This window comes from Salvelinus sp. IW2-2015, linkage group LG4p, assembly GCF_002910315.2.
Source record: "Salvelinus sp. IW2-2015 linkage group LG4p, ASM291031v2, whole genome shotgun sequence".
NCBI classification, from domain to species: Eukaryota; Metazoa; Chordata; class Actinopteri; order Salmoniformes; family Salmonidae; genus Salvelinus; species Salvelinus sp. IW2-2015.
Window position 1 is genome coordinate 544,339 of NC_036841.1, and position 15,888 is coordinate 560,226.

Below are 15,888 nucleotides of genomic sequence, written 5' to 3' on the forward strand. Positions count from 1 at the left end.
CCTGACTCCACACCCATTCCCTCTTTGAGCGTTACACTGGGACCCAAAATCTCCTGAACAGTTTCTACCCCAAAGCCATATAGGACTGCTGAACAGTTCATCCAATGGCTACCTACACACACACACACACCACACACACACACACACACACACACACACACACACACACACACACACACACAACACACACACACACACACACACACACACACACACACACACACACACACACACACACTTTTTGTTTATTATATATCCTGTTTATGATATATCCTGATTGCCTAGTCACTCTACCCCTACCTATATGTACATACTGACTTACCTCAATTACCTCAACTACTTCGTACCCCTGCACATTGACTCAGTACTGGTACTCCTTGTATATAGTCTCTATATAGTTACGATTTCCTTTTTTATTTAGCAAATATTTCTCTTACTTTTTAACACTGCATTGTTGGAAAAGGCCTCGAAAGTAAGCATTTCACTGTAAAGTCTACACCTGTTGTATTCGGTGCATGTGACCAATAATATTTGATTTGACTTATGAGGGGGATATCACACTCCTGTTGCTATCAATTCCAAAAGGAAGATGTCTTGTCTCGAGTGTCTTCCTTGCAGAAATAATATTGTTTACTCTGCTTTAGTAAATGTATAACAAGGGAAGTAGGTCACACTTTATTTGTATAACGCAGATTTTGCATCTTTAGATGCTCTACAGATAGTTTGTTGATATTATGACTCTCTGTTGATAAGCATCTGCTTGCTAAGATTACAGTTAGGGTAAGGTTTAGAATAAGGGTTAGGGTAAGGGTTAAGGTTAGGGCTAGGGTTCAGTTTATAGTTAGGATAAGGGTCACGGTTAGGGTTAGAAGATAGTTAGTAAAAATGTTACTGATATACTGTGGACAGTCGGTAGAGCATCTACAGATGCACTATCTAAATAAAGTGGACCGGGAAGTAACATTCAACGTGCAGAACAAAACAGAGAAAGCTTTTGTGTTGGACTTGGCACACTCTTTGGCACCCCCCATTCTAGGGTTCTGGGCTAGGCTGCCAAAGGTTCTGCCTGTTGACCCTGAGGTCAATGTTGAGCCATGGATCTAGAATAGAGTGCAGTGATCTCCCCCTTCACTCCCTCAGAGAGATTAACACAGAGATTAAGGAGAAAGGGAGAGAGGGAACACTGTGCTGGTCCAATAACAGACTGAGCACACAGTCCAGTGACTAACATGGATGCCTCCAGGACAGCATGAGTTGAAAACCCAATGCCCTACTGAACTCAACTATTACTACAACTATTACTACACTGTTATCACTGTCTCCACGCCTGGCCTCGCTGGCAAAGAGCGACACTTACAATTATACAACTTTTTTTTTTAATTAAAAAGTATTTTTCAAACTGGTTGAGCAGGATGCAGCCTGTAAAACTCGGGAGGCAGTAGGTTTTAATACCTGTCGTTTTCTAACCACCACACTGCAGTGCTTGAGCGCTCTCCCAACATAATCATAATATGCAGATGTAGTTTTCAATTTAAGTAGGCTTTCAGTCAATTAAAGTGTGCAATGCAAAGCTGTTCCCCAACAGACAACTGTACAGAAAAGATAATGAATTTACTATCAACCTTCATAAGATGTGATTAAATCCTCAAGAGGCTGTATTCCACTAAGTATGTAATAAGCATTTCTGTGCAGGGATTTTGGCGGGATTACAGTAAGCATAAAATGGTAAGTGTACTACATACAGTAAATATTCAAATGTGGCCGTGTGAAAAATTATAATATAAGTATGCTTTTGACCCATTATTATAAAAAGTGGCATTGTCACAAAAATCCATGTGAGAAATTGCATACGTTCAAATGTCATTCAAGCACTTCGAGAAAATTGCATACTTCAGCCACACTTCCCCTCACAATTACAAGACAAAATTGCTTATTTAAGTTCACTGCCCACTGCTGACAAATGTTCCCTTTTTTAAAGGCTTGAAAACACAGGGAGTATTATAAAACTAAAATGAATACATTTATACACAGAGTGGGGTAGAGAACATGACTTGTTTAAAAAGGTAATGTTCTGGTAAGATTATTATGTTCTTCAGAAACAAACGAGAGAAGTTGAACACTTGTATTTACTTTTCAAATCAATCAATTGTTAGAACTGTCACCTCACATCGAGTATTACCATTCACTTAGGTGTCCCTCGTTTATGAGAATTCATTCTCAGGTGTAACATATTTTCATTCGTTTTACTACAAATGACTCAATGGCCATTACATTTTCTCCTTCCATCATCACACGAGAGCAGCCATATATCAACATAAGTGCTTTAAACCATTTAGCCTGGTGCCATGCGCCTTCCACTAGTATCCCCTCCTGTCTGTCTGTACAGAACATATTCCAACATTGGTGCTTTTGAACAGGAGGTTTGCCAATTTTCCTGATAATGAGCTGATTTGCCTTCACTATCACCAGCAGCAGAAAGACACGATAACTTCACAGGAGCCTGTCGATAAGCAACATTTCAGCTGTATGACTCATATCATTCCAACAGAATGAATCCACGCAGGAAACATCTCCTGATTAAAGAGTCCGTTGGCTTGGAGAGCTCTTGGGCTGGATCCTCACACTTTGAATAGTCAAATGAAAAACCTGCCCTAGAACATTCCGTACGTACAGAACAACAGCCTCTCAACAGTCCACACGGACAAAAGAACAAGCAACAGCAACATTCTGTGTGGGGATCACAATATGAGACAACACTCTATGAAGCATGGACATCAATAAAGAATGTATATGAGAACCCGGAAAAGTACTGTCTGGTGCCAAAGGGTGACAAAGCGATCCAATTACTGGTGAGGCCATCTGGAGACATTACTGTCTGGGTAAATGTGCATGTAATGGCAGACAGGGGTAGTGATGCTCTCCACTGTGATGCATTGCCTGTGTCAGATCTGCTTATAGGCAAACACACAATGGCAAGGTCTGGAGCATGGGACAGGTAATCCAGAAAATTCCTCAGAGAGAGAGAGGGGGAATGCCATACCCAGTCATACATACAACACATAAACTAATATGACTAGTCAATTGTTATGCATTTTCCATTGTGAGAATCTCTTATTGCATAACCCGGAGGATTTAAATGAAATCACTATCATTACATTAGGAAAAGAGAAATCCTCTCCTCGTTGTATCTACTGCAGGTGAGAATGTAAACACATTCATAATGGGTTATGGCACCTCCATTACTCAAAATGAAACACCTGGAAGTTTATTTTACAACTGCTTTGCTCTCATATACTGGGCTGGCACTTCGAATAATGACCATTTATTTGACACGGAACTATGCAGCTGAATTTGTTTGTGATTCCTTTAGAAAACATAATTCCTTCTCTCTAACATGAAAGGTGATTCTAAAGCAAAAGACTCATCATTGTTGTAACGGCAGCCTTCCTCCTCTTCGTCTGAAGAGGAGGTGTAGCAGGGATCGGACCAAGACGCAGCGTAGTAGGTGTCCAAGTTTTAATAATAAATGACTGAACATGAACACAATACAAAATAACAAACGTGGCAAAACCGAAACAGTCCTATCTGGTGCAGAGAACACAAAGACAGAAGACAACCACCCACAAACCCCAACACAAAACAAGCCACCTAAATATGGTTCCCAATCAGAGACAATGACTAACACCTGCCTCTGATTGAGAACCATATCAGGCCATACATAGAAATAGACAAACTAGACACACAACATAGAATGCCCACCCTAACACCTGCCTCTGATTGAGAACCATATCAGGCCATACATAGAAATAGACAAACTAGACACACAACATAGAATGCCCACCCAGCTCACGTCCTGACCAACACTAAAACAAAGAAAACACAAAAGAACTATGGTCAGAACGTGACAATTGTAGAACAGATTCTAGTGTTTCATTGCAAATTCCTGTGATGCGTCTTAAGCTGTCTCACTGCTTAACACAGCGTTTCCCAAACTCGGTCCTGGGGGCCCCAAAGAGTGCACATTTGGTTTTTGCCCTAACACTACAAAGCGAATTCAAATTATCAAAGCTTTTCAAATAAAATCAAATGTTATTTGTCACATTCACCAAATACAACAGGTGTAGACCTTACTGTGAAATGCTTACTTACAAACCCTTAACCAAGAATGCAGTTTAAGAAATAGAGTTAAGAAAATATTGAATAAATAAACGAAAGTAATTTTTTAAATAAAAAGTAACACAAAAAAATAACAATAACGAGGCTATATACAGGGGGTACTGGTACCAAGTCAATGTGCGGGGGTACGGGTTAGTCGAGGTAATTTGTACATGTAGGTAGGGGTGAAGTGACAATGCATAGATAAYCTTGATGATTAGTTTGATAATTAGTTGATTATTTGAACCAGCTATGTAGAGCTATGGCAAAAACCAAAACGTACATCCCTTGGAGTCCCAAGGACCGAGTTTGGGAAACCCTGGTTTAACAGCTCCGATGGGAGTTAAAGTACTTTTCAGAATTCTCTGCAGGAACATGGGGCTACTTGACCTCTCAAGATGGGTCCCATTAGACAATTAGGTTCTCCATCTAAATGGTGCACAATAGGCTTTTCGCCTACCCACTAATGTCTGACAATGGAAGGGTTAGAATACAGCTACTGCACAGTAGCAACTAGCTAATGAAACACCTCACAGTTTTACATGGCATTCATTATCAACGGCATCCACACAGTGACACATTTACTAGAGCACCAATTTACTTAATTGAAAGTGAAGTGGTTCAACATCTAAGATAATAGAGCTGGTGTGAAGAATTCTGAGTACTTAGATTTAATTTAAAAAATACACTGTACTGTACATACCTTCTATATAAACAGTAGATTTCAGTGGTCGTTCACAAGGCAGTTTTATGAGAATCAACCAGTGACTGACCAGTAAATATGTCTAGTTCTCAACCTCACCAGACACCTTTCAACGTACTTTTATCATATGGTAAAAATAATAATTCAGATTTATGTTTAGAATATATAAAAGATGAACTAAAATGTATTGTTACAAATGATCACAAAAGCCTTGGTTCTAGATTTTTCATGTATGCATCAGGTGAAGGAACTCCATACATCCGAGGCTAATACAAGGCTTTGAATTCCAGGCAGCGAGAGCGCCACAGCCAGATAAGTATCAGCATAAATACCACTCTCTTACAAAGTCCTTTACCACCTGGGATTTACAGCCAGGAATCCAACGCATGAGAGGAAGCATGCATTTGAAACTTCCTGAGCAACATGTTTAGGACCTTGAAGAATACTTTAAAGCAACTAAGAAAGAGTACACCCTGTACTCTTGACATGTGAGTGGGCTGAAGAAAAAGGGTTGAATATGATATTCTGTATTTTTACGAGTTTATATACCCTGGCATGAAAAATGACAGGCGTTTTAATCTCCAGAAAGCAGAGATATGCAATGACTGAGTGTCTGTCCCTGTTGAAAGTGAGGCGCTCTCTGGGTTTGAATGAGAACTCCTGCAAGTTCATCTGAAGCAGCATGTAATCATAGATAGCTCCAGGCTCCGTAGTGTGCCGCCTTCTCAGAAGGATAGATGAGGGACATCAACAGTGCACAAAGAACTAGCTTTTATAAAGGCTAGAATGGGGGCCCACTGAGGTCAAATGCAGACACAAAACACTTATGTTTGGATCCCTGGGGCAGGATACTTCATGGAGCTACACTAAATATGACATTGTGTTTTCATGGCTGAAAATTGCAAAATAAAGTTTGAATGAATAGAGACCGGTCACTATTGATGGACTGTTTCTGACCAAAAAGCGATTTAAAAGTGAATGGGAAAGTGAAAATTGCATGACATTTTATTGCACACTGCTTCTTATTTCTGCTTCATCTTTTGGACAATGACATTGTCATCTCAATAGACCGCTCTGAATTGCAGAGTCAAAAATAGGTGTGATACAATAGTACCACCTGCTTCAGCCCTGACTCCATGTAAATAGGTGGCAATATAATCACTTTATGGGTGTGTACATTTTGGCAGTTTCCCCACTGACCTTTAGTGGGTCTGGTTGAGTTCCTAGTGCTTGGGAGCTCTCTTATTGAGAGCTCTTAATAGGCTCTCAATAATGGGAAACACTATTTCGGCTTTTTCTCTTTTCAGATTCCATCAGGCAATGTGAGGAAAACAAGACAAGATACATTTTCTTCTATGAGTTCTGAGAACAAAGAGCTTGGGAACACCTCCCCTTCCTCTTCATGCAGCTAATGAACTATTCTAATTAAATCACACCTAGTGAAAAGCTTTCCAAGGAATATTTCAACTAGGATTGTTGTGTCATTCACTATGGGCCATGTCATTAGCTTTCATATGGACCAGACCTATTTTCCCCCAGTAGGCTTGGATTGCCTTGCGCATATGAGAGGTGGGAGAACAGGGGGAAGATACTCAATGCCCTCCCAGGGGGGTGCACTGTTCCATCTTCATGACAAAGAGAGGAGACGGCAGGAGAAGTCAGCATCAATACTGTCGGGGGGAGTCCGCAGGAAACCAGAGAAAGCAGGGGGGATAATGTGAATAACAAAACAGAGAAACAACCTCACTTTTTTGTCCCAAAACAGGGGTAGAGCTGTTTCCAGTGCGCTGTAGGCTTTCCCCAAAACCAAAGATACCCTCATGCATTTCAATGGGTGCATTTCGGCATAAGGGACCAGGGACCAGTCATCTCACTCCTGTTATTAAAGGCTTTCTCAAAAATGTAGTCACTCCCTTCATATAACAAATAAATATATTTTTTGTGTGTGAATAGCAGGAGTGCTATGATGAAGAAAGATTGCTGAGAGATAATGGGGAGTAGAATACATATGCGGACTCGAAGGCTGGCATCTCCATTCAATGAAATACCAGGGTGTTCTGTGCCATTCTCCAACATTTTTACATTATAGCTTTCACGCAGGAATGTGTGACTGGAAATGTAATCTATATGTAAAACATGTCATATATCTTAAGCTGTCTAATAAAACCCAACCCAGGCCTTTCTAACCTGTCTAACCAGTGACAATACAAGCAGAGTTGTGAGTGTTCTGGATAAGGGGAGGATTAAGGGGAAATCTCAATCATGAATGTTGAAACAGAACGTATCTCCCGCTCCTTTCTAAAACTGGGACGAGCTAATCATACTAGCTAGTGTAATTGAGACTCCCTTGGCTGTTTTACTGATACCCTCATGTGTAAAACTGTCACAGGCAGACAAAATGTTTTTTTCACCAGTGAGTCATTGTTTGAGACTGATTACACTGGCCACACAAGCCCTTTCATTTTCCTTAAGCAAAGCTGTGTGTCCAGTCACTGTGAATACTCTTTTATACATTGCGGAAATACACTGTTCTCTGTGTTGGCTTAAATGTTCTCATTGCACCCTGAAAATAGCTCTGTAGTGCTGAAACATTTTCTCACGACAGATCATGTCGGAGAATCCTGAGCTCTTAACAGAAAGTGCCGATACTTTTCTCTAAACTAAGTGAATACTGAGAATTTAACATTTCAGGGGAGAAATCAGAGATTGAACCAGAGTGAATGAATCTAGTATGCTAGATGTGTGCATATCATAGCCTATTCTCACTCATGTACACTCCTAGAAAAAAAGTGCTGTCTACAACCTAAAAGGGTTCTTCGGCTGGCCCCATAAGAGATCACTTTGAAGAAACCTTTTTGGCTCCAGGAAGAATCCTTTTAGGTTCAATATAGAACCCTTTCCACAGAACCAAAAAGGGTTCTCCTATGAGGACAGCCAAAGAACCCTTTTGGAACCCTTTTTCCTAAAAGTGTAGGGATGATTTATAGAGTTTTAATTCATGGAGCTGTATGCTCTCCCTCTCACCTGTGATATTAGCTGTAACGGGAAAGCTCCACTTCAAATAGCTGGGTAAACGTTGGCCAGTTCACCAGCAGTTATCGTAATGATATGTAGACATAAAGACACTGAATTTTGGTCCTACTAACGACTGGGAACACACAGAGAGCAGGGCCATTGCAACCACTACAGGTCCCTCAGTAGGATCCTGGACCCTCCACCTAGTCAACTGTCTCTGTACACATTGTCCTCCCAATTAAATAAAAACCACCTGCGGGCCAAATTTGGCCCACGGGCCGCCATTTGGGGAACCCTGACCTATTGGCTAGCTCACCCTCATCCACAGCATTTGGGTAAAAGGATAGGTTCCATTTGTCACTCACCCCTTTTCTCGAGAGGCCTCAAAGTGGATTAAAACTAAATTAGTCTCTGTGACCCTAATCTGGATTGAATTATAAAGAGGCAGAGCCACAATAGTGCAGTTGGTTTACTAGAATGAATATGTCCTCCCACTCCCAGATTGCCCAAAATATGATGCCCCTTATCGAAATATACAAGTTATTTTCTTTTTTCACCAGTTGTTTTCTAGCACTTCAATGATATAGTGGAAAGACTGAGAAAGCAAGAGACACCCTCAAAGAATGAGACCATTTAACATTGCTCATTGCAATTTCCTATGACATACATAAAATGTCAGTTCAAACACAACACTGACTGTCCCACAGTGGCTTTGAAGGAAATTAAGAGCTGTTAGTGCGAGTTGAAAATTTGCAAAGCTGGATAAAGGTGGTATGCTTATTGGGTATGATGTGTGATTGAGGCCATTTCCAGTAATTCATATCTAAATGAGGGGTAGGAAATGAATTCAGAAAAGGAGAGAAAGACACTCATAGGAATAAATATATAGTCTTGTATACCAAACTGTTGATACTGTCTCATTAAAAACATCCATATTTGCAGTATTATGATGTAGGATGGTGACATTTTCTGCAAAGATATTACAGGAATGATTTACAGATTGAAGACCTGTAAATGCAAGTGTAGAGCACACAAAATGATGATGTCATCCTGAGTGACACCCACTCTCCTCAGAGCTAAGTGTGGCATTTTCAGCATAGCAGTGGCACTTTATTTATATTCTAATCTATATTTATCTATATTCTATCACCTCCCTGTAACACTGTCATGAAACTTGTCATCAGCATTAAAAAAAATKATATTTAACCTTTATTTAACTGTAGAACATCAAGTTAATAACGATATTACAATTGCATTATCTGATATCACTGTCTTGCCCCACATACACTCTCCTTTGTAAATAGGATCTGGATCATAAACATCTACGATTAAGGATGAAGAGTTTCATGTTATTGTGCTTTCCATCCATGAAACGACATTTTGCATGAAGGGCCACATTGTATAAGGAGTCAACGGGAGATAGAACAACCACAAACATCTAGACAAACCCGCCTCTAAACAAGACGTGACGTGCACAGTCACACAAATTAACATGCGCAAATCCCAAGTGCAAACTGAGAACACAAATCGCTCCAGTCTTTCTCTACACCAATCAACTGAACATTTATCTATCATGTCAGGACAAAAACTGGTTACGGAGAGTGAGAAAGTGGATGAACATATTTCAATGAGGTTTCACTCAGACAATGAAACCTTGTGGTCCCCATGCGAACAGGGGCCAGATTAGTCCATTAGCAAATGAAGAGCCCTACTTGCTTGACGAGTAATACCAGGTGTGATACTGAGTGTTGTCTATTCCAGGGAGGGTAGGATGAGGGTGGGGGAGGAGTGGAGGAAAGCAGGGAACAAAAAAACAAATGCATCTACGCAGACTATTTGTTCTAAAAGTCTTTCAGGGCCCTGTTTTTCCAGCACTATCTGGTCTAGGCCGAGGGTCACAGCTCTCAGTGTTTGAGCCAGAGGAACTGCATTTAACAACCTCCGCTTCCCTCTAAAACAACGGAATCAGAATCACCTTTATTCACCAAGTACGTTTACACATACTCAGAATGTGACTTGGTGATATGGTGCTGCTAGTGATAGACAACATTTAGAGCCAGAATACCGACAGTGGAGTTTAAACAAAGTTTACATATGGTACATTATATACAACTAGATAGATTGAGGATAAACATATAAGAGAATGTGCAGTCGGTAAACAAATATATGATGGGTATACAGTTGATATACAGTGGATGTACAGTATCAGTATGAATATATCTAAATGCAGAGAGATGAACAGAGTGCAATGCAGTATAGTGCAGTTATTRTGTGTACAGTTCAGAGATGGCTTGATCCCGTGTGCAGCATAGAGTGCATAGTCCTTTTGTTTCTATGGGCCCAATGGCCGGTTGGTGAGGGCCACAGCCCGGGGAAAGAAACTGTTCAGGTTGCGGGAGGTTTTGAGCATGATTGGCCTGAACCGCTTGCCAGAGGAGAATTTTTGGAATAAAAGATCAACAGTGTATCTAATTACTGACTGATGGTGTCTATTCTGAAAACTACCTTCACAAACTGAGCACTTAGTTTAAAACCTCCAATTCAACATTTACAAGGTGGCATGAGTGATAGATGAAATATGTGGTGTTTAGACTAAGGGATTTTGTGATTTGATGAAGATGAATAACTAGATGGTTGCCTAGTGCTTCTTAAAATGACACTGCATATGAAGTTGTAATGAGTAACCAGCACATTGAAAAGTCATCATCAATCCTCCATAGAACAAGCAAACAGACACATGGTTTCACCATTTATGGAGGACTGACGGCCAAACTGCCAGCATCATGTTTACTCATCAAATGTTGGTGTGGAGGGCTATAAACCTAAATTACAGCCCCACCCTAAAGGCCTTCAAATTCCACTGTTTTAAAAACTGCTGCAATTGGCAACAGAACTACAACACACAGTCCAACTAGAAAAACTGTTAACACGTGACATGCTATTATTATAGGGGAGGCTCTTTTTTCCAACCAGTTCAAGTACAAACGCCTGAGAGCGGGTGACAGTGACAAGGGAGGCACACTGTAATTTACAATGACAGGCATGTCAAGTGACAGTGTCAGACAGAGGAGGACCTAAGTCTGATCACCCACCTCCCTTCCCAATCTGGTCTCAGAGCATTTCGTATTATTCTGTATGTAATTCCGAGACGAGCCATTTAGTATGATATGTTATGTTTGGTATGGTTACATAAGACAGATGGTTGCTTAAGACAAAAACAAAGGGAGGTTGGTTGGTCGGGCATATAACGCAAACGTCTAGCAACCCAAAGGTTGTGGGTTCYAATCTCATCACGGACAACTTATTTTTTTTTATAGCTAATTAGCAACTTTTCAACTACTTACTACTTTTAAGCTACTTTGCAACTACTTAGCATGTTAATTAACCCTTCCCCTAACCTTTACCCTTTTAGCAAATTATTCCCCTAAACCTAACCCCTCAGCGCATGTGACAAATAACATTTGATTTGATTTTGACTCCTAATCTTAAACCTAACCCCTAGCCTAGCTAACGCCACCTAGCTAGAATTCGTAACAAATCATCCATTTGGCAAATTCGTAACATATTGAAAGTTTGCAAATTCGTAACATATAATAGTAATTGTAATTCGTAACATATATGAAATGGGTGATGGACATCCATAAATTAATACATACCATACGAAATGTAACATATCATACTAAATGGAGTGTCTCTGATTTACGTAAAAAATAATACGAAATGCTTTGAGAACAGGTTTTTCCCTCTCCCAAAGGACTATTGAGAGCTCCACTGCAGTTTGGTTAAATGTTGAGTCTGAATGCTTAAACACATGGTGCATACTTGTTGGATTGGAAAAAAAAGCTTTCTTTAACGACATTTACAGAATGTAAAAAAGCCTAACTTTAATCTGCAAGGTGTTCCTGCCTCGTGGGGAAACAAGTGTGCGCGTTTGAGTGCGTAATGTATATGTTTGGGAATGAACGTTTACCACACACGTTTATCACACAAATTATTGTGAAAAGTTGGTTTACTGTTGTAATTATTGAAATAAAATGAGAGGACATCGCTCCCAAATTGAGAGCGCATGACTATCACCTGGCGAAACATACTCAACACTCCCACGAAGTGTGGCCAGAGGTTGTACACACTTAATGCGCTATACAACTTGTAGTTACGCAGTAGTTATGCTATGAGCAATAATGGTAGAGTTGCAAAATAACGTTCTAACCATGACTATAACTAGCTATAACTCTGTATTCACAAACCTCAGTGTAAATCAAAATTGCTAATCGAATGACAAGTATTTTCACTTCAGATGTATCGTCTACAAACTCATCACCACCATGCAGTTCCCATGATGTGTTTGTTAAAAATTATGACAAAATMTATCAGTTTTCTTTTAAACAATGTAAGATATGATGCATGATAGGCTGAATACAGTACCTTGGTAGACAAGAGCGACGAGGAGGGCACACAGACAGCTGGAAAAATGCATCCTGGCGAAAGCCAGATATCCTTGCCCTGCTGTTCCTAAAGGTCGATAATATGTTTGTTATTATCGATCAGCTAACTTATTTCCGTAAACTTCAGGGTTAAATATTCACTAACTGTGTGCAGTTACTGCTGTATAACATGTGCTCTCTCACTTGCATTGGCAAACAAATGTGGGAGCGCATCGAGTGAGCGACGACGGGAAGCTCTGTAGGGTAGGATTTTACAGCAACTCCGCCCAGGATCTACCACAATTTGTGGATCCCACTCCGCACTGCATTACACACACGCGCGTACACGCACACGCACACGCACACACACCACACACAACACACACACACACACCACACACCACACACACACACACACACCACACACACCACACACACCACACACACACACACACAGACTAGCGGTTAGAGTGTTGGGCCAGTAACGAAAAAGTTGCTAGTTAGAATATCTGAGCCAACAATTTGAAAAATCTGTTGATGTGCCCTTGAGCAAGGCACTTAACCCTACTTGCTCCAGGGTCGCTGTTGATAATGGCAGACCCTGTCCGTGACCCCACGCTCAGAGGGTCTCAGGGAGAGTGGGATATGCAAAAAACACATTTTGAAATGAATACACATTTGTACATGTGTGAAGTAAGACAAGTATAAGCATACACAGTGGCCAAAATAATCCACTGGGCACAGATGTAATTTCAACYTCTAGTTTTGATTTACATTTGGTTGAGTTGTCAACTAATGTGAATTCAATGTGAAATAAAAAAATGTGTCACCATGTCATTGGATTTAGGTTAAAAAACAAGAATTTCCCCTATCAATAAGTTTTCCACGTTGATTCAACATCATTACAGTGAACGTTGATTCAGCCAGTTTCTGCCCAGTGGGAGGCTCAAGGTGGCTCTTCATAGTTTAAATTCATAACTGCAGCGCACTGTTATTTTACATTGCCCCTTTGCATTGCAAGAGATAGTTTGAATAAAATACCAGTGGAATTTGCAACCTTTGGATTGCTAGACTGTCGTGGATTACACCCACGCATCCTCTCCGACCAACCTCCCTACTTTTGTTTCTGTCTAAAGTAACTAGACCATAAGTAGATATCATACATCTTGGAGCTGCTCAGAAACAAGTATAGTATGTTTCGTATGGCTCTGAGGCCAGGCTGGATGTGAAAAGGGTGGGGTGTGGGCTAGCACTAAAGTCTCCACTGCAGCCAGTTTCTATTGTGACTCCTCATAGCTAAGGTGCTGTTTTATGTGCCACCCAAGTTTTTAATGCTAATGACTGAAATAAAATGCATGATGTGGGCGGCAGGTAGTCTAGAAGTTAAGAGCGTTGGGCCAGTAACCGAAAGGTTGCTGGTTGAAATCCCCGAGCCCGCTATGTGAAAAATCTGCCAATGTCTGCTCTATGTCGCTCTGGATAAGAGTGTCTGCTAAATTACTAAAATGTAAAATGCATGATGTCTAGATTACATCGCTCCTCCCTTACTGAATCCTGATTTCAGTTGCTGATGGCAGAGAGAGACAGTAGGTGTTCAAACTAGCGCCTCACTAACATCCTGATTAGAGGCTCAGCATTGTGCAACGTCAGGTGTTAAACTTTAATCCTGTGTTGATTAAAATGAGGACAGAGGTATCTTAAAGGTTGGAGAGGATGTGAGCAGTCAGTACTTGTGTTTGGGTAGGTAGTACTATACAGTCAATACTCCCACTAGACTCAGACTGTGCTGCTGCTGGCTTTACTTGTTTTCAAATCAAATTATATTTGTCACATGCGCCAAATACAACAGGTGTAGACCTTACTGTGAAATGCTTACTTATACAAGCCCTTAACCAACAATGCAGTTCAAGAAATAGAGTTAAGAAAATATTTGCTAAATAAACAAAATAAAAAAATAAAATAAAAATGAACACAAATTACTTAACAATAACGAGGCTATATACAGGAGGTACCGAGTCAATGAGCGGGGTTAGTCGAGGTAATATGTACAAGGCTGAGGTGTGCTGCTGCTGCAGTTAACTGAGATGGCAGTGGGTTTTAGATGGTTTCTGTGACTCAGAGTTTATTTCTGTGTCTGTTGAGCTTCATATCTACCTTGAAGCCTCTGCCAGTGACTCCATCAAAGCACCAATTTCATGAGGTTGTGCTCTGATCAGACGAGCAGAGCATAATTTCTAATGCTGCTAGACATTCAGAGGTGAGACTGAGAATCAGAAGTGAGTGAGATTATGGAGTTTGCATTTGACAAAACCAGACATTGTGAACTTAGCTCTCACTGTGCTGTTAACTGAGTGGTCAAGCTTGGGTAAAAAGCCGATTTGTGGGGGTGAAAATGTATCTAACCGGAGAAGGATTTCAAGTACAATGGTTTTGTAAGGATGTACTGCGTGCACTGGTTGTGAAAAACTAAATGCAATTTGATTAGGAGTGAACCACAAAGCAATATTCTGTGAGAGTGATATGCCTGACTGCACAGGAAGAAAAAGATAACTATTTATTTKTTTTCCACACGGGTGAGAATGATTCGGTCAGAATGGTGACAAAGCCTTAGACTTCGTTCGGCATTCAATTACCAAACAAAAACAGGTTGGTATAATTGGCACTTGAGCTGGGATCTCAGGAGACCCATAAACCAGCTAGGGTAGGCAAGGCTAAAGCAAATAACTCCAAGACTGAACATCTGAAAGAAGTGATGGCCAACATATATAGTTGAGATAGTTGAACAAGAACATTAAAAACTTTATCTCTAAGAGTCTCTAACTCCACATACTATACAAGATTGCAAGATAATGCAGTTTTTTTTATTGTGTTACAGATTACAAATGACATATTATGCAAATCCTAGCAAATGTAGCTTTGTTAGTTCTAAAAGGTGCACACAAAATAGTACAATACTAAATCAATCAAATATATTTATAAAGCCCTTTTTACACCATCAATTGTCACAAAGTGCTCATACAAATACTCCACCTAAAACCACAAAGACCAAGCAATGCAGATGCACAGTGGCTAGGAAAATATATATTTTTGTTTAGGAGGGAAAGAATGATAATGAATACCCAGTAATTTAGTAGTAATATTTAGTATGCACTGGAAAGCATTTGCTATCCACAGAGCTAAATAATAAGGTTTCACAGGGAATAATGAATTTCAGCATATCATGTCATATCTGAGCCCCTGTACCGATGCTCACATCTTTTATTTGATGAAAGAGAATGTTCTCGCCTTGACATCTTTTGAGACATCTTGTGACATTGCCTTTGCTATCAGGGTGAATAAAAATAACCTTGCGTTTCTATGAATTCGTAGAATAAAACTAGTTATATATAGGGGCAGTCAACATACCTACACAGTGAATCTTTCATGGGTTGAAATCATTACATTGCTGGGGAGTTTTTATTACTTATTTTGAGGGTCTTAAGTGACTGTAACATAATGATATATTGATTACCTAAGTGCATTTTATCATCTCATGCTCTGAATAGGCTATATAAGGCATTGAGCAGGACAGCAGAGTGACATTTTAATGAA

General features: G+C 40.2%; 1 protein-coding gene across 1 annotated transcript in view; it reads right to left on the minus strand.

The window, feature by feature from the left end:
* LOC111958264 (CD166 antigen homolog A) overlaps window positions 1–12,568 on the minus strand; it is a 60,653-nt gene extending 48,085 nt beyond the window's left edge. The window contains exon 1 of the mRNA XM_023979505.1: window positions 12,299–12,568. Within this exon, the coding sequence (XP_023835273.1) occupies window positions 12,299–12,350 (52 nt within the window). The 5' untranslated portion in view covers window positions 12,351–12,568. The remainder of the gene's footprint in view (window positions 1–12,298) is intronic.
* Between the last annotated feature and the right edge of the window lie 3,320 nt (window positions 12,569–15,888).